Source organism: Mugil cephalus, chromosome 3, assembly GCF_022458985.1.
Source record: "Mugil cephalus isolate CIBA_MC_2020 chromosome 3, CIBA_Mcephalus_1.1, whole genome shotgun sequence".
Classification (NCBI taxonomy): domain Eukaryota; kingdom Metazoa; phylum Chordata; class Actinopteri; order Mugiliformes; family Mugilidae; genus Mugil; species Mugil cephalus.
This window is the reverse complement of record NC_061772.1, coordinates 4,009,119-4,031,574: the sequence shown is the minus strand read 5'-3', so window position 1 is coordinate 4,031,574 and position 22,456 is coordinate 4,009,119. Positions and strand designations below refer to the sequence as shown.

General features: G+C 40.8%; 1 protein-coding gene across 1 annotated transcript; it reads right to left on the bottom strand.

The window, feature by feature from the left end:
* Positions 1-3,335: 3,335 nt before the first annotated feature.
* abhd17c (abhydrolase domain containing 17C, depalmitoylase) lies at positions 3,336-21,271 on the bottom strand. The gene is made up of 3 exons (XM_047581419.1): positions 20,390-21,271; positions 11,391-11,570; positions 3,336-6,232 (listed from the first exon to the last, which is right to left on the bottom strand). The coding sequence occupies exons 1-3, from the start codon at positions 20,872-20,874 to the stop codon at positions 6,013-6,015; spliced, it is 885 nt and encodes a 294-aa protein (XP_047437375.1). The 5' UTR covers positions 20,875-21,271; the 3' UTR covers positions 3,336-6,012.
* Positions 21,272-22,456: the final 1,185 nt, after the last annotated feature.

The window sequence follows — 22,456 nt, the reverse complement described above, 5'->3', positions numbered from 1 at the left end:
CCTCAAACTGATCAATTATCTGTGGGATGATCCACAGAGGCCCCTCCCCTCAACCCACAGGACCCAAAGAGGTCCCAAACAGGACATTACAGGTCATAATGTTATGCCTGATTGGTACATATCCACATGTCAAATAAAGAAGATGATTAAAGAAGAACATCTTTTAGGTTAGAACCGATAACACCTGCTAGCTAAATGTTATTAGTTACATGCTGATGCTGAGATAACACTTGCCTTGCACAGCCAGAATTTCTGAAAGGAGATTAAAAGAGAATCAGCATGTGTGAAATTGAACCCACTGTTACTGACGAATGACTGCTTTGTATTTTTGGCTAACAGACATTTGAGCTTGTCAAAGCTGGAAACACATGTGTTTGTGTGTTAACAATAACACAGTAAAAGAGTCAGAGAGCGAGCATCCACAAAACCATAACCCTCTGTGCCCCATGCTGCTCCGGGATATCAACCCATCTGTTAGTAAACTGGGACGTGCTTTTTATTTTGACACTTTTACTGCATGGGACTCAGTCAAAGGTAAACATCAGTCGATAGAGATGTGATTTTGATTGCTGCAGTTATTAGTCTTTTTCTGTGCAGCAATTAAATGAAGTTGCACACAGGCAGATGGATATAGACCGCCTCAGCTCACCTCACCTCACAAATCCATCCAGTAATAATAAGTGTCTGTATGTGAGAATAGATCCGGAATCAGTCACAGTGGTTGTATCGCTGACGGAGGGGAACTCATGAATTATTTGTGTCGACTTGAAACAAGTCACTCAGCGTAATGAAGAGATTTATCACTTTTCAACACTCATCAAGCGAGTCCAATTTCAAGCTCCGACTTTCCACGTTTGGAGAAGATATATCATGACACATCATCAACACCTGCAAAACCAAGGTTTGAAGACACAAATATTCCCTTTGTAGTCCTGAGTATCCCACGCATTTTGTCTTTCACTGACTTTTTAAGCGTGGCAAACATCAGAACTACACCATATTTAACATGGGGGAAAATGGGTCTTGGATTACTGGTGACAGTTTAAATCCTCAAATCCCTCATGTTGCTGTGCTGTCTTAAACTATCCAGCTGGGTAATGGTTTATTCACAACAAAATTATAGGAGAAATGTTGTAATATCCCCTTTGACCTGATGGAGGTGTTGTGTCACTGTTACGAAACCTAAACAGAAACTCAATTATAACGGATAAGCATGTTTGTCTCTATGTCACAGTAAGGTGGTGTTGAACCATGTGGTTACACATACATTTGAAAGGGTATTGATATACTGATATGTGACACTGAAGGGTTTTGAGGACCATGTCTCTGTAAATAAAGATGAACCAAAATAATACCAGCTAGTTTGCCGTTCACCAATCACATCATTTAACAGCATAACCCGAGCATGACAAAAATATGCTGTTATTTATGTTGTCAGCAGCAGCTCAACAGGCAAACCAGGAAAAAAGAAAAAAAAAACTTGGGGTCCCAGGCCAGTAGGGGGACACCTTTAAACTACAGCAGTGACTGTAAGCTGCCAGTAGGATACTACCCTTAGAGCCCTCTTAGCTGACATAACTCTGCACACTCACTCCATTACATTTGTACATGACACTTAAAAGTGGATAAGTATGATAATGACCCCAAAATAAATAATAATAAAAAAAGGGTAGTCCTCTGGGAGTGAAAAGAAAGAATAATAATGATTAATAATAATAACACAATAAATAGCTAAGTGAATCCTGCTAGTCCAGCCTGAACTATGGAGAAGAGACATGTGAATGAAATAAGACATTCAGCTGTGTCCAGTGACAAATAGTAAAAATCTGATGGATGATCCAAAAGTCTTGTCTAGTTCGTCCATAATCAGAACGTCTTCATGCTCCTCATCCACCTCTACTGGCTCCATGTGCCAAGAACTGACTCATGACCAGAGTATGCTGTATACCTCCATGATGTGGCTTGCACAAACAGCTGAGATCCTCTCCATCTTTACAGGGCTTCCCCTTCTCAAGGACTCTGGAACTTGTCGTAACTATTAATCTGTCAGCTGGACTCCACCTCAGCTCTGAGACCTGAAGCAAATGTTTAATGTCAGGATTGTAGTCAGATGACGACAGAAGCTCAGAGATCCTGGCAGTTTAAAAACATGTATGTGATTAATAAGTGATAAGTGACGCACACAGAGCGAGGAAGAGGAGAAAAGAAAGCAAGACAGTGGTGAATGGAGCAGATATAATAACAATAGTACTATGTAACAAACTGAAGGCTGCTCTGGCCTTTACTATGGGGGAGAGAGAGTACCAGGCACTTGGTGTGACCTGCATTACAAACGCGTGATTAATAAGTGATATGTGAGTGGATTTAGTGAATTAAAGATGCACAGTTAGCAACCCGCTCTATCACAATCAGCAGGTGCTATCCAGCCTTTATCAGAGAATATATCATGATCATCATGCATGTTTCAAAAGACACATGTCTGAGGTATATTTGCAAGATTTTTTTTTAAGATGTCTAATCACTACTTTAACATGTGGGCCGTTGCATGTACAGTATATACATGTGGACTCAGACTCGGTCTTGTTTTCCCACAATCCAGAGGAAAAAAAAACTGTTAAAAAGTAGTTTTCATTCCTTTGCCATCAACACTGTTAGATTTCCTCTCACCAACTATATACAAATCTAAAGTAATGTTATACTGTTAATATTTCATTGTAAATTTACAGCAATTTATAACGTAGTGGACATAAAGCGTGTGACACAGCGATTCCAAGATAACCCATTTGTAAAGCTGCGTGCCCTATTTGTAACTCAGCGATTGATGACGAAATGCGGTCTTATAACAGCCCACTAACAAGCCTGTTGTAGCCCACTAACAAGGCTAATAATCAGTTCTTTTCCACGTCTTAGAAAAAGCAGAGAAAATGGCAGTCTAATTTGCTTAAGGGCACGGTGTCCCCCTAGAACCAGAAACGCACCAACTTGGCACAGATGACTCATTTCAGATGTCCTTCACTGAGCATTTACGCAGAACGCTCATTCACATTACCTCACTTCTCAAATGTTACAATCAAAGGGTCTGAAAGTGGATGGAGTCAAGGCTATCATGATCTGGTGATCAAAATGAACTCTGGGGATGGGTATGTTGGCATGGATACCGAGGATCAACCTGTGAGCCACCTATCAAAGCTTTTCCAAATAAATAAATAATACATAAATGTTACAAGCAGTGATTCTAAAACATATCAAGCTCTGAAAGTAAAGAGCAACTGCGGTTCACTTACTTCCTCCTTCAGGCCTTTGATGTCTGTAACACAGTGAAACGAGATCAGTTGTACATTTCCATGCATCCTTTATTCCATTATAAGCGTTAAAAACATCCATTGTGCTGCCTTCTCGCAACGACCACCACATGTACGATGTAGCATATTTAAGGCTTATTTCATTGGTTTTCTTTTACACCCCATTACCAATACATGATTCTGCTAGCTTCATCCGTCTTTCGTTTGCATATTATGATTCCAGTGTTAAAATCAATGAGACTAGCCTGCCCCATGCAAGGGCCAATATGTATAGAGAAGATACTGAAGTATACATTACAGAGGAATATCGTACAAACCAGTTCCAGAGACAGTGTAAATCCATCATTATTAGACTGGAAAATCTCGTACAAATGTCTGTATCAAAACAATAATCAGGTCTAAAGCAGGGTCTTCATTTCCTTTAAAAAGAGGAGCTAGAGGAAAGGGCTTTTTATCCAAAAACATCGGCCCAACATTAGCTAGGAAGGGAAAACACTAATAATTCACTAACGAGTCACTTCACAGCAATACATCATTACATTATGCAAATGTCTCTCGAGCACAATCATTTTCTGAAAATTGATTCAGCATTGACTTCAACGTGATAGCATTTCATCCTTTTTTTTTTTTTTTTTAACCTCATTATGATTGTTTAACTTCATTTCTAGTGTTAACTTCATTGTTTTCGTTTGCAGGGGCTGGAAAAAAACAAGTGATTCAAATACAATCCGGTTGAAATGTCCACAAATAGAGGAGGAGATCTGCATGCGTTGCTCATTTCCACAGCATTCAGGTTCCCCTTTGTGGTTCTGTCTTTGGAGTTTGAGCTGGGAAACAGGAAACTATTAGAGGGCTATCGGGGTATGAGGACTTTCCTGGTCGGTCCCCGTCCTGTTCCAGACAGGGACACGTAGCGGGAAAAAGGGGGATGACTGTGTCAGACTGAATTTGGTTTTAGTACCTCGCTGTCATTTCAGTACTCCTCAAACCGTCTGGCTTTCACAGTGATGACTGATTGATTCCTCTGACGAATAGCAGCACTTCAGTCTCCCTGAAGACCACAAGAGCCCCGTTGTAGTCGACAGGAATGTCCGGATGAAATGTGTTCGAACATAAGGCTACTTTTAGTGTGTAAAAAATAATATCGTGTGACTGATAAATTAAATACTCAAACGAACCAGCAGCAGCACGTTCACCTTTAACAAGCACGCACAGAGCTGAGTTCAGAGGTTTAGCGTCTTCTGGATGCAGGTAAACCCACACGATGCTCTCTGGCTTCATTTTACAGTACTGAGTCAAGAGTGTTTGTTTGAAGCCCATTCTCACTTCCACAGGCTCCACTTACACAAAACACAGCTCTGATGCCTGCTACTCTCTCTTCACCTAAAGATGGGTCTTTATCACCCAGTATATTGGCATATTAATATTGCAATAATAGTCTATGTTGCTTAGTGGATATGTTTACAGACTGTGATGTACATGTAAACAACAATAACTTTACCAGAGCTTTGGAGATTAGTTTGTATTCTGCAACATAATTTGTTTCAAAATCAGTTTCTTTAATCACCTACAGAGTCAATTCAGCTCAAAACTGGAAAATAAATGATCCACCCACCTCTTAGTATTCAACAGAATTAAATGTCTGTCTTCTCTTTGCCTCTGCCTGTCACAGTGTGATCAGGGCATTTATTGTGAGCTTGCAAAACAACTGGGGATCTTTGCGTTTTATCAAGCTAAGCTGTCTGGAGGTGTAGGCCTGCTGAATGACCGAGTGCTTCCAAATGTTCGGAGTGTTTCTGCCAATACACCAGGCGTACTGCATATGGCTGTATTTCTCAGTGAAGAGTGGCATTACCTTCTCCCTGCGTGAGAGAGTAGCGTGCATCAATACGACATAGATCACAACTACAAATACCCAGTGTGTGGGGGTTTCACAGACACAAGCATCGAGAAAAAAAAAAAGTAGTACTTCGAATAAAAAAAAAAAACTAACAAACAAAAACAACACGGAATGCCAATAACAAAAGAAATGGACGTATACATATCAAAAAAACAGAAAAAAAATCATTACCTGAAAATACCTGCACATTAAAAGTGCAACTGTTTAATCAACCCTGAATAGTAAATTAAAATTACAGAAAAAGTAAAAAAATTCAACCGTTGTATCTCAAGGTGCAAAATCGATACTTCTTTACCTTGTATAAAACAATACAAAAAGACTCTCAGTCTAAAAGAAAGCAGGGCTTGAAGGAGAAACAGAGGGGGAACTCAGAAATGTGACAAACTTAACATTGACTATGACAGAGGAGGCGTGTGGGGGGGAGGAGGGGGAGGAGGGGGAGGAAGGCTGAGGGCTGGAGAGGGAAATAAATCTTGACTCGAGCAGCAAGTGCAAACACGGTGTAGGCCCAGACTCACTGGGTTCACATGTAGGAGCACCGGCCAGGGGTCGGCTGATGCTGAATGTTGAGCACAAACTGCACAGCTCGGTGCCACGGGCCCAACCCTTGGCTGCACCTCAACAATACAAAACCACCTCCGCTTCCAGTCCACTACACGGCCCCGCCCTGAGATGGCTGTAAGGAGGGGGGCAGTGGGACTGGTTTACTCCGGTCATGCCCATCCACTCGGAGAGGAAGTCGGGAGATTATAAGGAGGCGGCTTCTTCGGTGTGTTGAGATGAACCTGGGTCGAAGCGATGAGCTCCCCCTCAAGACGTGGAAAGCTCGAAGGAGATGAACTGCTTGAGTCTCTCCAGGTACTGAGCGTACAGTTCAATGTCGTTGTGGCCGGCTCCCTCCACCCAGAGGGGCTCCACTGCACGGGGGCAGCGCTCGTACATGGCCAGGCCATGGGAGAAGTCAATCACCTCATCCTCTGTCCCGTGGATCACCAGCACCGGCGATGCCACCTTGGACACCTTGTCAATACTGTGGAGGGGAAAGACAGAGAAGACGATGAAGGATGGACGGGACGGTGAGACGGGCTACCAGAGTGTAACCTATGGTTACACATATGGCAAACAACTCTGAGTTTGGCTTCATTATGACACTGGCTCATCGGAAATGCTTGTAGGGATACTTTTCTACAGCAGTGCATTTACAATTTCATCAATTATCACTCAGACTCTCATCAGCTACTATTCATTAAAAGACGAACCAGTTGATAACTGGTTTCACGGGTCAAACAGACCAGAAGAACAAGACGAGTCTGAAATAAAGTCAGGGAGGTACGGACTACTGGCAGACGTTCTATCCTTTCCAAACCAAAGCCAGCTTTAAGAGGATTACGCTTATTGTTATCAATATTTAGCCAGTGCATCACAGTCAAGTGCGTAACAAAATAACAGGCGAAAAGCTGTGTGGTTGTTTACTACAGCACAGAAGCATTTCCTGGAGCTCTCAGAAAACGTTTCATAGCCTCTTACGTCCTCTGTTCAACAGTCATCAGTGCTTATTCAGATGTTTTAAGCTGAAATGCGTAAAGGAAAAATAAAAAGCTTTTCTATGGAAACATTGCCTTTTTCCAAAGACAATAACATGAATGAATAATTGAGTTGGGTAAATGATGATCAGCCCTGTCTTATGGCCTGGATAAAGCTGTGTAGAGCTCCAGTCTGTGCCATGAATATAAATTCCTTGCTAATCAAGCTTGCCTGTAACTAGGGGTAGCAGCTCTGCCTCCACGGTGGCCTGCTGTTGAGATAGAGGTTAGCTGGAAGATTAATGCAGGGGAATCATTGTGAACTAATTTCATTCCAGATGGAATAAAACTATTATCGTGTCCACTTCACAGCTGGGTTACACAGGCTGAATTATGGCGGACGTGGCTGTCAAACATTAACTCTCCCAACATTTGTGTGAACACGAGCTCACAGCTACGCAGAGCAAACTCTAATATGAGTGAATTACCTTTGTAACGCTGGCAAACATTTGGTTTGCAGATACCACATTATGAGGGTTTGGGTTAGATAAAAACAGTCACAGAAAAATTGCCAGCATCCTGTGACATCCTTTCAATGCGTAAGAGTTAAAAAAAGCTAACCTGATCCTCGAACGGAGCAGGTATCATCAACCGAGGGACACATGAAATACACATTTTGTTGTTATCTTTAGGGAGTTTTTAATCACATGATCAGATGCAGAAACCTATAACTGCGTTCCAGATTAGAAACTGAAGATTAGAACTGCACCAGTGAGTGACGTGTGGAACCACATGCTGTGCCGTTGTAGTGACGGTCTAATCAGTGCTGACAACCTGTAGCTATGACAACCTGTAACACCAACGGCAGAAGATATTAAATGCGCAGTACAGACGGGTATGTATCTGACATCTTGGATTGACAGCTGTAGCATAGTGACGTTGACCTCCTTCGCTGGTCTTGAATAGGAGCTACTCACTTACTGGTATTTACTATACAGTACTGATGGGATACACATTCAGAAACTGGACAGATAGTGACTCTTAATGAGACAAGGCAAACTGACTGTCAAGATAACTGATCCATCTTTTTATGTACTGTACTGCACAAGGATTAGGATTTGACAGGCTCTTTATGCAGTGTTCATTACTGTTCCCAAATAAATACACGTACGAATAGTAATATCATAAACATTTGTTGTAACAAGACTGTAGCAAGTTGGTACATCATCAGGGAACAATCATAGAAGAGGTCCAATTAGAGTGACCTCCATATTAAAGACTGTGCAACAATCATTTAATTAGGTCAGTTCTCATTCAAAAGTTAGTGGCCAGCAAAAATAAGTAAAAGGCAAGGCCCTTGTAATGGTAAAACTGCAATATTAGCTATCATAATAGCATCAGTGCACAAACAATGACACACGAGTAACATAATGCAGCCGACCCCTATCCACGATCTGTTCACTTCACAGAAATGAAATTAGTCACAGAAGCACACAAAACTAATCTAATGAAATAAAATAAAAGGTGAAAGTCTGGCTTTTCCAAAATGTTGCAGTAAAGTCTGCTTGTCTGATTTAAAAGGTTGTGTAAATGCCAATGTGATATCAAGTTTTATGAAAGCTGCTCACGCAGAATAAAATGACTATGTTGATTCAGAAACATGGTGGGTAGGTGTTTTGAATTTCCATCCAGACGTTGAAAAAGAATGCGCTCTACGACAGCACGCATAACATAAGCTGGAGGTACCGCATGTTGTTTAAGACAGAAGTGATATTAGTTTCAGTAGATACAATGTGTATTTGCAATTTCACATTTAACTTTATAAAACTGAAATAAAATGATAATATTCACATCCACACCAAACCCATCTTCACTTGCATTTAGCTGATGGACCTGCTCCCCTCTTTCCTTATTAGCTGTGGTGCCTTGTGTTTTATGTGGACGTTTGCTTTAATATAATTTGATCTCATCTTCCTTTCCCATGAATGTATTAAATGCCTTCTGATGAATTATTATATGCTACAAACTAACTGAATTTCAGTGAGTACCGTTTTAAATTACGCATCCTGTCATTTTCTAAGTTAAATGCTAAAAGCTAAATGAACTCAGCTGACCTTACATGCCCATGCTTGAAGGTTGTTGGTATAATGAGCGAGAGTCTAGTAATATGAACACGGCTTCATGCAGAGTGGGACAACAAACTCTCTGACGTTCTAAGATGTTGTTGGCGAATTTGTCAGAAACTAGTTTAAAAGGTTGAAAACGTTTAAACATTGTCCGTTTGTTATCTTATTCTCATCTTAAAGCAACGTTCACATAAATATTCTTCCAAGTCAGCTGTTTTTGCTTCTGCAGACTTGTGACTAAGACTTTATTGGAAAAACCCTTTAGAAAATGCCTGAAGCTTTTTTATGGAAGGGAAAAGTGCACCTCTGAGCCTTGTTTTGGCCCTTGAAAATGTTCCAAGACTTGAAACAAAGACTCTCCAGTGTTGGACAAACTATCCATTTATCATTTCACCATAAAAATAATCCAACTCTTGCATAAAGTGTACAAGACTGAGATGAACTGAATTACTAATGTGAGCGTCAAGCTTCTTCAGATGAAGCCTCACTTTCAGAATGCCTGGTAGTGGGATCTGCGATAATTGTATACATTACTAACCAAAATAATGTATTGTGTCGACAGGTTGCCGCAGGCCTACTAACACTTTTTACTTTGGAACATTTTTAGACCAGCTCAAAATCACTGAAAATCTAAAATAATGAATAAAATCGTTTGGAAAACATTTTACATTAAGCTACATTTTCTAGAGATAACCTTAGTTAGAGGTAGACTAAATTAGCCACTCTGTGTATCAGGGCCAACGGGTACTTTTTAATCAGACTATCAGCCGTAGGTGAGCTGAATCAGCTTTGATTTGATCTAAATTAATAATACATCCAATTGCTGCAAAGGATAAACCAACCCCTAATCCCTCTCTTAGTGTGCATGTACATAGCACATTAATGTGCACCAGTTATTTAAGGTCTTACACATAATGCAAACACATAGAAAATACAGTCATGGCAAACTTTGTCCCACTGGATAAACAACTAAACTTATTCAACACGATTATAAAGGATTTTTATTCTCCAAGTCCCCTCTAACCGTCTCTACAGTGGACTGCTTCACCACACTGAGATCAGAAAAACTGATAAACTGTACACAAACGACCTTGCTCATGTGCACTATCCCATCATACAATACCTCCACGCCCTGAAAGCTACACTTAATATTCCTCACAATGCTTCGCTGCAGACTACAAATCTATGGAGACCCAGCAGACTCATTGCATGTCAACAGAGTGGAGCTGCTCATAATTTGGTCAGACAAGTGGTGATCCCTTGTGTGATTAAATCATGATGTTGGTGAGGTAGCAGGATACTTCAAATACAATATGATAACAATGCCACTCCATGGCTCTGTTGTAGTTTTGCTGTGGTTATATATAGGAATCTCCCTATCAAGTTTTTTTTCCCATTCCGATACCAATCTTTTAATATTTGGTATCGGACGATCAGAGTCCTGATCTGATCTTAAATAAACACAACATCTTCCCCTGGAGATTAATAAAGGCTTTTCTTATCTCACTTATTCTCCTGGATCTCATGTGCACAATGAGACTATATCAAGTACAATAAACAAGGCTGTCAAACCGTGCAGCTTGTACCCTGCCTCCAGAAAACGTGTGTTCTTTACTACAGAAACAGGCTGGTCTAACTCCATGACGCTCTCTGGAATACGTTTTCTCTTTACAATGACAAAACTTTCCTCTTCTTTAAACACAGTGTTCTCAATTTGTTGTCGTTTTGGTGCAGCATTTTCCTGAGTGTATTTTTTAATGTGTTTTGTGACAAATCAAGTATTCAGTGACGACCTCCTACTACCACTTGGCCACACTGCATAATTTAGAAATTGCAAAACTTTGGCAGCTATACGCTAAGCAGCAAAGAGGCATGAGACTTGTTGACGTGTTTTTGGTTTATGTCAAGATAAATAACTACAAAACATCGGGCTTAGCTAAAGCCAGATACCAGTTGGATCATTTTAAAAAATAACAGGCTAGGCCCCAATAGTGACGGGGCATCCGTAGTTGCATGAACATGTCATTGTCATTCTGACTGAAATCATTGTAAGAACTGGTTTGTACTGAATGACTGTGCAACATGCTAAAAAGATGGATTTGGCGACAGCGGAAGTTACTGCTGGTATCAGTAAACACGTTTAATCCTACAAGTTAAAGTTTTATCACAGACGACTGGAAATAATTGGCTTTTTTAAATTCATTCTGTGAACAAACTTTCTGCAGAGGGACCAGATCAGCTTCAAAGAAGCCCTTTTTCGGGAATTGAATTTATTTGGACCATTTAAACTGATTACAAAGAGAGCACAAGTGTCAGAGACAGAGATAAACGTGAAGTTTCTTTAAAAGGTCATGAGAATATGATAAAATCTGAAAAAATATATTTTGATATTCAGATAACCTGACTTATAACGTTGGGAAATGTAAACAACAGAGATGGAGCCTTTCTGATCTAGACAATAGTGGCCAAGGACATTATAAGAAAGACAGTCATTGTCCAGGCTGCTGGGAAGTCTATGCACGCTGTGTTTGCGGCTCACCTGGGGAAGGCATCAAAGCAGTAGGTCTTGCGTGTATCAGGGAAGGCCACACGTAGGCCTGACATCAGTGGAGAGTGAAGGATGACAGCAGCGCACTCATAGCGAGCAGCCAGGTCGATGGTGGGCACAGTGCCGATGCTCTGACCATACAGGATGATGTTCTCAGGTGTTACGCCATACCTTAAGAAACACAAAAAAGTTACAAGTTAGATCATTGTTTTGTTTTTTTAATACCATACCCATGCAACAGGATGCCTTCCTTATTATTCATTAAATGGAAAATGCATATGCTGTTTATGCAGTTCTTTATTTCATGGATTTAATAAACGTCTATCAACTCAAGTCAACTGATGTGTTGAGGCACTTATTCTGTCTGTCATCACATGTGATCGTTATATTTTCTTAAAAAAGGCCAATTCCGTATTAAACACAGAGGCTGCAAATGCCTGGGCACAGGTGAAATGATGTGGCGACACCTCAGTCGCCTGTGGGTCTGTAATATAACAAGCAGCAGAAATGTGGGAAGAAGAGATGACAGGTAAGAAATTGAAGACAGATATCGGGGAGATGGATATGAAGAGGCGCGCAAACAAAAATAGTAGGGGCAGCAGGCATGAGGTGAAGGGAGTGCAAAAAGAGATGAGTGCTGCTTTGCAGTGATGAAACTATTCTGGCACCAAAACAGAGGTAATACTCCACTAATTGGCAGTTGTTTGCAGGGAAAGGTTAAGATAGACCAAATACCACACACGCGTAGACTGAACTCAAGGCGAGAAACTGATGTTAAATTTACACATGCCATGTCACGTTCTTGTTAGGGTATTGTGACAGCTCCATCTGTTGTAGCAATGCTGCAGGTATAACATTTGCTCAAACAAGTAAGCTACAATCCTTGCATATCAGTCAGTCAAAATGCTCAATGTGTGTGCAGCAGCTTTGTATCGACTTTATTTTGAAGCATGTGGTTTGATTGATTCGTGTTTTTGGTATAAAATGTGGTACCTAGGTTTCAACACCACAGACTGAATTTCTGGCATCATGACAGCCCTGCTCTAATCTACACCCAGCCAACAGCCAGATACAGCTGTATCTGTATTTACACAAGTTGGGCCCACGGACATCGACGGGTCAGAACAAGTATGGCTCGGTTACAACCAAACAGCTCAAAGCCTGGTAAGATGGACTATTGTGTGATGTTGAATCCAGCTTCTGCACTGATTTAATATCACTAGAAACTATGCAATAAAATCCTTGAATGCATTTATGGTTCATCACAAAATCCAATGAAGCAAAGATGGTAAGTGAGTATAATTGTCAGAGTGCATGATGGATATTTAATAGTTACTGGAACTCCAAGATAGAATGAAAAAAAAAAAAAGAATTAAGGTCCATTTCCAAAATTTTACAAATGGAGTTCAAAAACCTATGAGTAAAGCATTGTGCTGGTATTATCACTATCACAGCAACACTGTGTGTGACACAGACCTAATTAGCAATAAAAGGTTTGATTTGATACCTTAATATAATGTGTTGGTTTCTTTCTAGATTCCAGACAGGGGGAGGGATAGAGGCAGGGTTTGGTCAACATGGTCTTATTTAATGTTAATTATTACCAAGAAGGAAATGATTGGGCTTAGTTCGTATTCAAACCAGCCAGTCAATTGACCTGTACGAGGTAAGTGAAGGTAACGTCAGCCATACAGTACATAATTGACATAATATTGCAGTGTTTCCTCAACTTTGACAATATATATCAACTTACTATACCTCACAAAGGTTAGTACACGTTAAAGCGAGAAAGTAGATGTACATAGACCGTACTGTTTGTGTTGCATGGCTTGTCTAAATCAAGTAAGCCACTTACTGAACCAGACATCCAGTACCGACCTGTTCAGAGTGAAAACATCCGATGTCACACACTCAGCCTCTTGGGCTGACATACAATTATGAAAAGGAAGAGATGCATCGTGTGAATTCTCTCATCCTCAACAAACCCAAGCACCTAGCAAGTTGAACAGTGGTGGGGCACAGGATACGCAAGAACCGTAGAATTTGCAGAAAAACAGCTTCTCTTCACAGAAGCGTTCCAAATCAAGAGAGAGCTGCAACCACTTGGAAAAACATTCTAGAGATGAAGAGGATGTGTGGTGCTGGCCCAGTATGCACTGGGTGGTACGCAGCGGAGATCCATCAGATACACTTTGCGACCTGGAGAGAGTTTTCTTCCTAATCAGCGCAATAAAGGAAGTGCTGACAGAACACAGGACTGTCCAGAGTCTGAGTCAGAGGGAGAGATGGAGATCCTGGCTGGCATGTTTCTTTGCCATAACTAACAATCTGGGCAGGAAGCTTAAAGCAAACCCTCCCACCTCCTGACAGTCCTGGGAATGCAGATGGAAGCCAAGCAGAAACCCCACCACAACACACACATACAGAAGGGTAAGACCCTTAGCAGACAGGCATGGCAAACGATGTGGATCAGAGCTGCTAGGTTGTATGTGCCCTGTGAAGTGATGCCATTATTAACAGCTCTTCAGATAACAGCTTGGGTGTGACTAATCCATTGGCCTAGACAAGTCCATCCTCCGATAAGCAGCAACTGAACCGAACAGTCATGCTGATCACAGATTATGACCCCACACATGACCGGACAAAGCCCCTACTGGCTGCCAGCTGACTCACAAAACACTGGACGTGGTGCATCACACAGCACACTGTACAGACTAGAGATTCACTACACAACACAAATCAAGACCAAGTAGACTGACAGTCAATGAAGGCTGAAGACTTAAAGGTCTCACTGATCACTGATATGTGATGACACTGCTGAAAATCTAACTATGACACAGGCTGTTAACATGAAACTTTTGTTCTCCCTCAACAGACACAGACAAAATCCAGTGTTTTGTCGTCTTAGGGAACTTTTTCCATAATTAAATTCTTGTACAGTTAAACCTTTTGTCCTCAGCAAAAACCGGGTAAGGAATGGCATTGACAGCCCCAGCTGACAAAATCACTGGGGTCAATTGAGATAAGCTAAGCCTGTGCACAAACAATGGCAGAGCAGCGCATGCCACTTCAACCGCACAAGTTGGAGCAAGCTATAAAGCGCAGTTTGGCACTTAACCAGCATCAGGGAGGCTGAAAACAATAAGCTTGTTCTACTCAGAGCCAAGACATATCGGTTCTTTTGAAGTAAGTAAGTACCAGATTAATAATGAAAACTTTTGATTTATTTCGTTAATCTCCTTGTGTAGTTTACCTACTGATAAATGTTTTTCAGGATGGCTCGGTCCAAACTCAGACGACAGTTCTAGCCAATCTAACAAAAATAAAAACCTTCTCTGAGCAAGCGAGCGTCTCCGTGCATCTGTGCCACTAGAGCAAGTCAAGTGTTTATGTCAGCGGGATTCAGGAGTTCAGTGGGTTTATATGTGCCTTGCATGTCACGGCCGTTTTTAAAAAAAAATAATTTATAGCTCTAGCTCTTCTGTGTTTTGCAAATAATTGTCTTGACCTTCTCCAGTTTGACATACTGCATTTAATCACTAGTTAAAGGAGACCTATTATGTTCATTACTAGGAGACTCTTTGTACACTAACTGTAAGACCATATTTGTAAGATAGATGTTATTGGTAAAAATATTTCCTCCATGGTGAATATAAGTTATTATTCTGCGAGATGTGTCTCAGTGCAGGTTTAAAATCTCCTTAACCAAATCTTGTTTCAAAAGGGAAAACAGACAGAGGCTCAAAACCCTTGAATGTTCTGGTAGGTAACTCCACAAAATGCAGTTTCATTCTGTCTGAATTACATTTGTATGTAGGTATGTCAAAATGACAGTAAAGCACTCTTAATATTTGAGTTATGCAGTTCTTCTTCAAAGCCCTGTGGGGCGTAGTGTAAATAACAGTTTAACGGAAAAGAGTGACAACAAGTATTACAAGTCACTTTTGGTAAAGGTAGTGGAAAGGTCCGGACTGATGCCTCAGGCATTCAGATGGACTGCCTGAGGCAAAGCTTTGAGGCATGAAAACAACATCCATATCTGAGAGGTGAAGACCTTTGCAAATTAATTTTAAACAACCTGTTTGAAAATAGGCATTAAAAACACAGCCAACAGCTCATCATCATTCCCTAAAGAGACATAAGAGAATTGGCCAAACGCACTGTAATATCAACAATGATCTCAGGGGTGCTTATAGTTCTAAATTTATCTGGATTCTCAGATTCGACTAAAGGCCACACTCATGGAAGCCAGTCTGAAAACAGACGTTTTCAAAGCTGCTGCAATACGAACACTGTACAGTTTAGGGGCTGCACCTGAACAGTTTCATAACCCAAATGAATGGATGTATTTAAACGTCCTGGAGGGGAATGGTGCTGTACTGGACCCGTTCAAGGTGGAGTAAGTCAACTAGACAATTACATGTTAGGATTCTGTTTTTGAATGGAGTTTGCAAGATGAATTCAGTGCCTTAATGTTCTTAGGTAAATAGGTCTCTCTGGTGTAAAGAGAGTCCTTCATAGTTGCTCAGCACTAAATGCATTTGCAGGAGCGTGTGAAGGCTCCGATTCATCTCTCCTATCTACTCACAGTAACAAATTATTGAGAGGTGTGCCAAACAGTTTGCATGGCACGTACATGGAGCAAAGTCCAGCAGGTGAGAAGCAAAGATTGCCATGATTTATTGTTTTTTTTTTTTTTTTTATCACTCAATAAAAACTCAGGCTTAGTTTCTCTTTAATCAGCACATCCACAATTGCTCTGGAACACTTGTGCCCAGACAAATGAAATGAAACTCTACACGTATAAAGCGTCACACTAAAATATGGTATCAGCTACGTTTCATTTAGAAACCAAAATAATGACACAGAGACAGTTTTACAACAATTAGTTCTAAGCATGGACGTCCCTTGCAATTTTTTCTGCCCTTAGACATGATACCAGTCTTTTAATATTCGTTATCAGCCGATCTCTGTCCAGATCCAATCTTAAACTAAATGTCCTTCCCTGGAGGTTTACAAAGGCTTTTCTTATCTTACCTATTCTCCTATCACATGTGCACCGTGCAGCTACAGCACATACAGTGAATGGGGCTGTCAAAGAGAATCTGTGTGTCTTCTGCTCCAGATACCCAACAACATGAACTCCCTAAGCCTCTCTGTATTATTTTTCTCCTTGATGCTTCTTTTAAACTCAGTGTTCAGTAGCTGTTGCTGTTGTTTCAGTGCAGTTGGTGCCTTAGTGTATGCAACATATTTGGTTTAGGGTTTTATTTGTTGGCGGTGAATCAAGTCCACCTGTCCACACAGCATAATACCTTTCTGTGTGACTGACTTCATTTCTCAGAATGAAGTACTTCCACACAGCAGACGCAATTAGCCATGTGATGTTATGACCTCTTTATGCTTGCCAACCACTATTCAAACAGTTTTTAATGGTTGGTTTGGAAGCTTTGTCACTGATCAACAAACATTAAAATAGAGGACAAAGACGATATCTGAAAGGTACAGGGACGTGTTTTTGGTTTATGGCAGATGTAAAATAAATAGCTACAAAAGATCAGACGACACTTATCCAACACAGTCATTTTAAAAACGCCTGGAGTGGCCCTGATACCGACCTCCCGATACCAACTGGGACAACCTTAGTTGTCGGACTATTAAATGAGGTGCACAGGTTTTTTTTTTTCTCTTCATCGGTTGAAACACACCAAATAATGAAATCCTAATGGCATGTTAGCAGACTCACATTCTCATATGAATTGATTGCGGCTACGCCAGGCTAATGAAGCTGTAGAAGTCGAGCAATAAACAGTACAGATGAATAATTGGCTAGACTTTCAGGTTCTGCCCTGTCTGTGCTCAAAGTGATCATTAAAGCAGATGTATCTAGCTGGAGCACTTGATACCACTCCACTTTGCAAGTAGTGCACGTATTTATTAATCCAACTGAAATGTTTTATACATACGGAGGTGTCTTGTTTTACCAGTTCCACTTTTGCTTATAATAAGCATTTTTCTGACTTTCAGTTAAAGATATTTGTTGAGTGTGAACAAAATATCTATTTCTATGATATATGTTTTTCTAGGATGCATGTATGCATTTATCTGACGTACCTGGAACATAAACAATTTAATCGATTCTAGACAGAAGTTCTCAAAATTCTGGGCTTCCCCTCAATATACTTTAATGCGTATTGAGAGGATACATGACTCATTAGTAATAATCTGAAAGCCAAGCAGACTGACCTTTGACAGAAAAAAAAATGAAGAATAGAAAAACAACCTTCGTCCTCAAAGTCTTTCCAGCTGCCTCGCTACAATTGAGCCCTAAAGGCAAAGAAGTACTGTATGAAATTAAATTCCTGTGGTGAAGGCCGTAGATTGAATGATTTCTCCACAAAATCTGATTAAAAAGATATTGACTACACATAAAGCTCCTTCTCAGGTGCTTAACTTCTCAAAGGAGAGTCTAATGACGAACACAGTTTTATGCTTGGAGAGGTTGCTCCCCGGAGGGTCAGGGAACAATGAAATGTTTCATTTTAATGCTAGATGGGAAGAGATCCTCTTTAGTCAAATGACATTTAGACTATGTGCCAAATGGAACATTAATCATAAGCATGCTCAGAATGAGAAATGTAGTTGATTTCTATTAAGCAATGATCAGCCCTCTGCCTGTAGATTACTATGACAAGGTGGCGATAGAGCCTATGCATGTGACGTCACAGCAAGTGGACGTCTCCCTGGTTACGGCCACTGAGTGGCAAAAAGTGACAACTGAGCATGAAGATTAGCTACATTAGTTTGAGTCTAAGCCTTTAATACCATCTAAATTGTGAAATTAATTGAAAAAATGGGGAAGAGCAGATTTGAAAAACATATCGACTGCCAAAGAAAAGAGAAGTAAATGGATCGCTGCATTACGAAGACACAAAGGGAACCCAACAAAGAAACCTGGTGTTGTTTAGAAAAGTGGATTAGCCTCAGTTCCAGTTAGTTTAAGTTAGTTTAGGGTCACTTCGGTTATGATAAAAGATGCTAACGCTAGCTTCACTGAGAAGCAACGTCAGCCATCATACAATACTGCAGCATCTGACCGGACGTTAAAAGGATGAGGAGGAGTGATCGCAAATATTCAGTGTATTGTTTTATTGTTATATATTGTGGGAGTTGAAATAGTTACTGTCATCTGTAACTACGCCAGAACAATATCAACAAACTTATCTAACAACTCTCCAGAACGTAACTAAACTTAAGAAGTAACTTAAGGTCTGACTTCATCAGAACAATACAGATAAATTAATATTACCTGATACTCCAAATCCATTCTAGTTCGTATGGATCATCGTCAAATCCAATACTGCTTCATTTGATCTAATATTCCACATTTTTCCCCTACTTCGCAGCATTTACTGCTAGATTTCACCTGTTTTTTGTTTGTTTTTTACCACTCTGGGGGGCGTGGGCACAGGCAGCAGTGACGTCAATGTACACCCTCTATAACAGTATGACAGTTCTACTGGTAGCTTTCCATCATAAAATCAATATTAACTTCAATAGTATTCTGTCAACGAAAAGGTTATACAACACAACATAGCTGTTACACCATGTCTTATCTATGTCGAGAGTACACAAGGACAGAACTATTTTTATTGCAGAGCCTAATGGTCCACTGTATGTAAACTGCGGTGTATGAATCCAATTACCAGAGTCCCATGTTAAAGAAGTTGTGGATGACCAAAAAGTGAGAACTTAATTGGCCAGCTGTGAACTTTACAGAAACATGACCACTAGTCAAAACGGAAAACTACGATGCCCATTTCATTTTCCATTTCAGTTGTGTGAAGGCAACGCGCAATGTTAATTGAATCTATTGTTATCATTTTTCATCTTTGTGGGTGGCAGTAGCTCAGGAGGTAGAGCAGTCATCCACTAACCGAAAGTTTATTGGCAGTTCGATTCTGCCCTAACCCTAGTCTGTCCATTGTGTCCTTGGGTAAGACACTTAACCCACCTTGCTTCCAGTGTGAACTCCACTAGTGTATGACTGCAAGTGACTGCTGTTTGGTGGTGGTTGGAGAGGCCATAGGCGCAGAGAGGCAGCCATGTTTCCATCGGTCTGCCCCAAGGCAGCTGTGACTACTGAGGTACTTTACCACCACCAGAGTGTCGCTGTGCGAGTAAATGAATAATGCATTCAATTATAAGCGCTTTGAGCTTCTAATGAAAAAGTGATACATAAAAACCAATGCATAAACCCAACTGCTGCTCCAACACTGTGAAGTGAACCAATGGGGTTGGTGGGTCGCTACACGTTGGTGCAGACGCTATTAGGAAAGATGTTCTTCACTATACTCTGCACTTAGTGCCAAGTATGATTTGTCTTCTGCGGCTAATGCTGATTGCAATTTTGAAATATTATGCAACTGGAAAATTTTGCTTACATGGAGTCAATGTCAATTCAGTTTCAATGTGCAATTTGAATATTACCGTGGGAAACATACATATTTAATCCTGATCCTTTGACCCATTCGTTTGAGTTATTTACATACACTGTGTACCTCTCATCCTTAACACCTTATTGTTTTTTAATACTGTTTTTATACCATCTCCTTTTGCTCTTGTACAAAACCACAGAGGGATCGTGGCTCATTAAAGTCTGTGCAAGTCTAAATCTGGTTATATTGCATGCATGGATAATAAAGGCATCCTGATGAGTTAGAGGAAAACGCTGTATATTTTTATAGGCCTACATGCACATACTGCAGACTTCTTGCAATTTGCACTGAAGGGCAGCATTGTCACTGTGCCACTGTGTTAAATGAATGACCTTAAGGCTATTAAGTAAGAAAAACAAGGAAAATCAGAGAACCGGAATTACTTTCAAAATAACAAAGTATTGTCATTCAACTATCAACTCAGGACATCCCTAGGGTGGGCTCCACTAATGAGAACAGAAACATTAGGCCGGGGGCAAATCTCATACTCACTTGTTCCTCAACACCTGCCAGGCCGCCTCGATGTCAGCATACAGGTTCTTCTCAGACGGCTTGCCGGTGCTGACGCCGTAGCCCGAGTAGTCGTAGGAGAACACGTTGCAGTTTATCCTGGAGCCGAGGCCGATGTAAAAACTGCACATCTGCCCCAGGTCCACGGCGTTGCCGTGGGAAAACAGCAGCGTGTAGCGACTGTTCGGGGCGCAGCGCACAAACATGCAGCCGACCCGGTTACCCCGGCTGCTCCTGGTGCTGAACACTTCCACCGCGTCCAGCTCGCGCTGGGAGTACTGCCAGTCCGCACGCTCGCTCAAATGTAAGCTGTTCTCGCCGTTTGCGTCGGTGTGCATGGAGTACGTGGGCTCCGGTGGAAGGAAAGCAAGCTTGGCCGCGATGCGACTAGGGCAGGGCGGACAACAGAACAGCCAGCACAGCTCACCGAGAGAAAACCCATTCATCCTAGGGCCTTGTTCGGGCATTTAGACGTGAAATGACTTGGTTTGCGGTCTCCTACTGGGACTCGAAAACACACAACTCTGTTCTGGCTTGAGATACAATGTAGCATTCAGAGAAGGTGTCAGTAGGTCAGTAGGTAGTAGTTGTAGAGGATGACAGGTTGATCGGTCTGTCTCTGCCTGTGCAGCTAACGCGGTAGCCGGCATCCAGGTAGCGAACAAGAAAAACCGGACTAGACGTAAAGTGCAACCAAAAACGCAATAATTAACTCCGTATTATTTAACAGTACAAACTGTGACCGCATCCGTCTCGACAGAACAGTTCCGCTCGGAGAATTCATTACTTGCTGAACGCCAGGCTTTATTCCTAATGTACTGTCACACAGGAAGCCGCCATTTCTCTGAGAGGAGACCAGCCGGACTTCCGGTCCAAAGGCATATCCGGTTTGTATTTGTCTCGTTTCGGTCTTGTTTCGGTCACAGGCGTGTGTAGCCCATTTTAGGGGTGTAGGCAGCCCCAAATGTTGTTCCAGCTCCCCTAAAAATAAGAATTGGGAAAAAAAAATTCCTAATACGATGACAAAAAGTCAGCACAATAGTGCCTATCTTTATTGACCTTTATATAGTTTAAATAGTATAGTATAAATTTGTTTTGCACATATTGTTCCTACATCATTTTCTCATTTAACTGTAATATCTTTCTTTTATTTTTTTGAAACCAAATGGCAGCTTTATGCCCCGGAAGACTGACATTAAAGCAAATCCTCTGCAGTAACCTTTTTTTATTATTACTTTTACATTACAGTACAGTACATAGCACATGAGCACAACGCACAACCACAACACATTAACGAAAAAACAACACTGGTAACCAGTACTAACCTTAATGAGGTCATAGTGCCAACAACACCAGAGAAGGTTCATTCAGAAGTGTCTTATTAACCCTCCTATTATCCTCAAATTTTACTAACACGTTTTACCCTCAAGAACATGATTTACATAAACTTGTTGACTAAGTTTTTGTGTCAAACACTTTATTTATTGACTTTATTTATTGACTAAATAACCCCTTGCTAGCAGTGAGCTAACCTTCCCTCTACTGTTATTTTTTGAATGATGAACATTGATTGGGGTCAAATTGAGGATAATAGGAGGGTTAATTGAGACTGTGTAAGTCACACGTTGTGAAGATGCAGCAATGATAGGATCTTAACGGAAAATGCACATTTTGCAGGAGCAAATTTAAAATTCCTGTAATTTTTACCCTTATTTTAGTTAAACATGTTTTTCAGATGTGCAGATTTTTGCATCGCTAAGAATTTTCTATATTTCTGCGTAAACATGACACAAAACTTCAGTGAATCTTCACATGATAAAAATATTGTGAAGTCCACAAACACTTTTAAGCAGCTCCTATTATTGGTGTAATGTTGTTTTTATGATGCAGTTACCAGTGTGCATTTACCAATCTTTGCACCATAATAGAGCTTTTTCTGTCACTATTATATTGAGATTAACAGAAATGTTAGTTTTGAAGTATGACAGTGTTGGGAAGCTGACCGGAGCGGCATAAGTAGGAGGCAGACTCAAGGCCGTTTGTTTAGAA

Bases quoted from the DNA above. Each gene is read 5' to 3' on its own strand.
- abhd17c (XM_047581419.1), bottom strand. From the start codon at position 20,874: ATGCCCGAACAAGGCCCTAGGATGAATGGGTTTTCTCTCGGTGAGCTG. The intron at 11,571-20,389 runs GTGAGTATGAGA...GTGTTTCTTAAG, and splicing joins TGGCAGGTGTTGAGGAACAA to GTATGGCGTAACACCTGAGA. The intron at 6,233-11,390 runs GTGAGCCGCAAA...TCCCCTCCACAG, and splicing joins TGCTTTGATGCCTTCCCCAG to TATTGACAAGGTGTCCAAGG.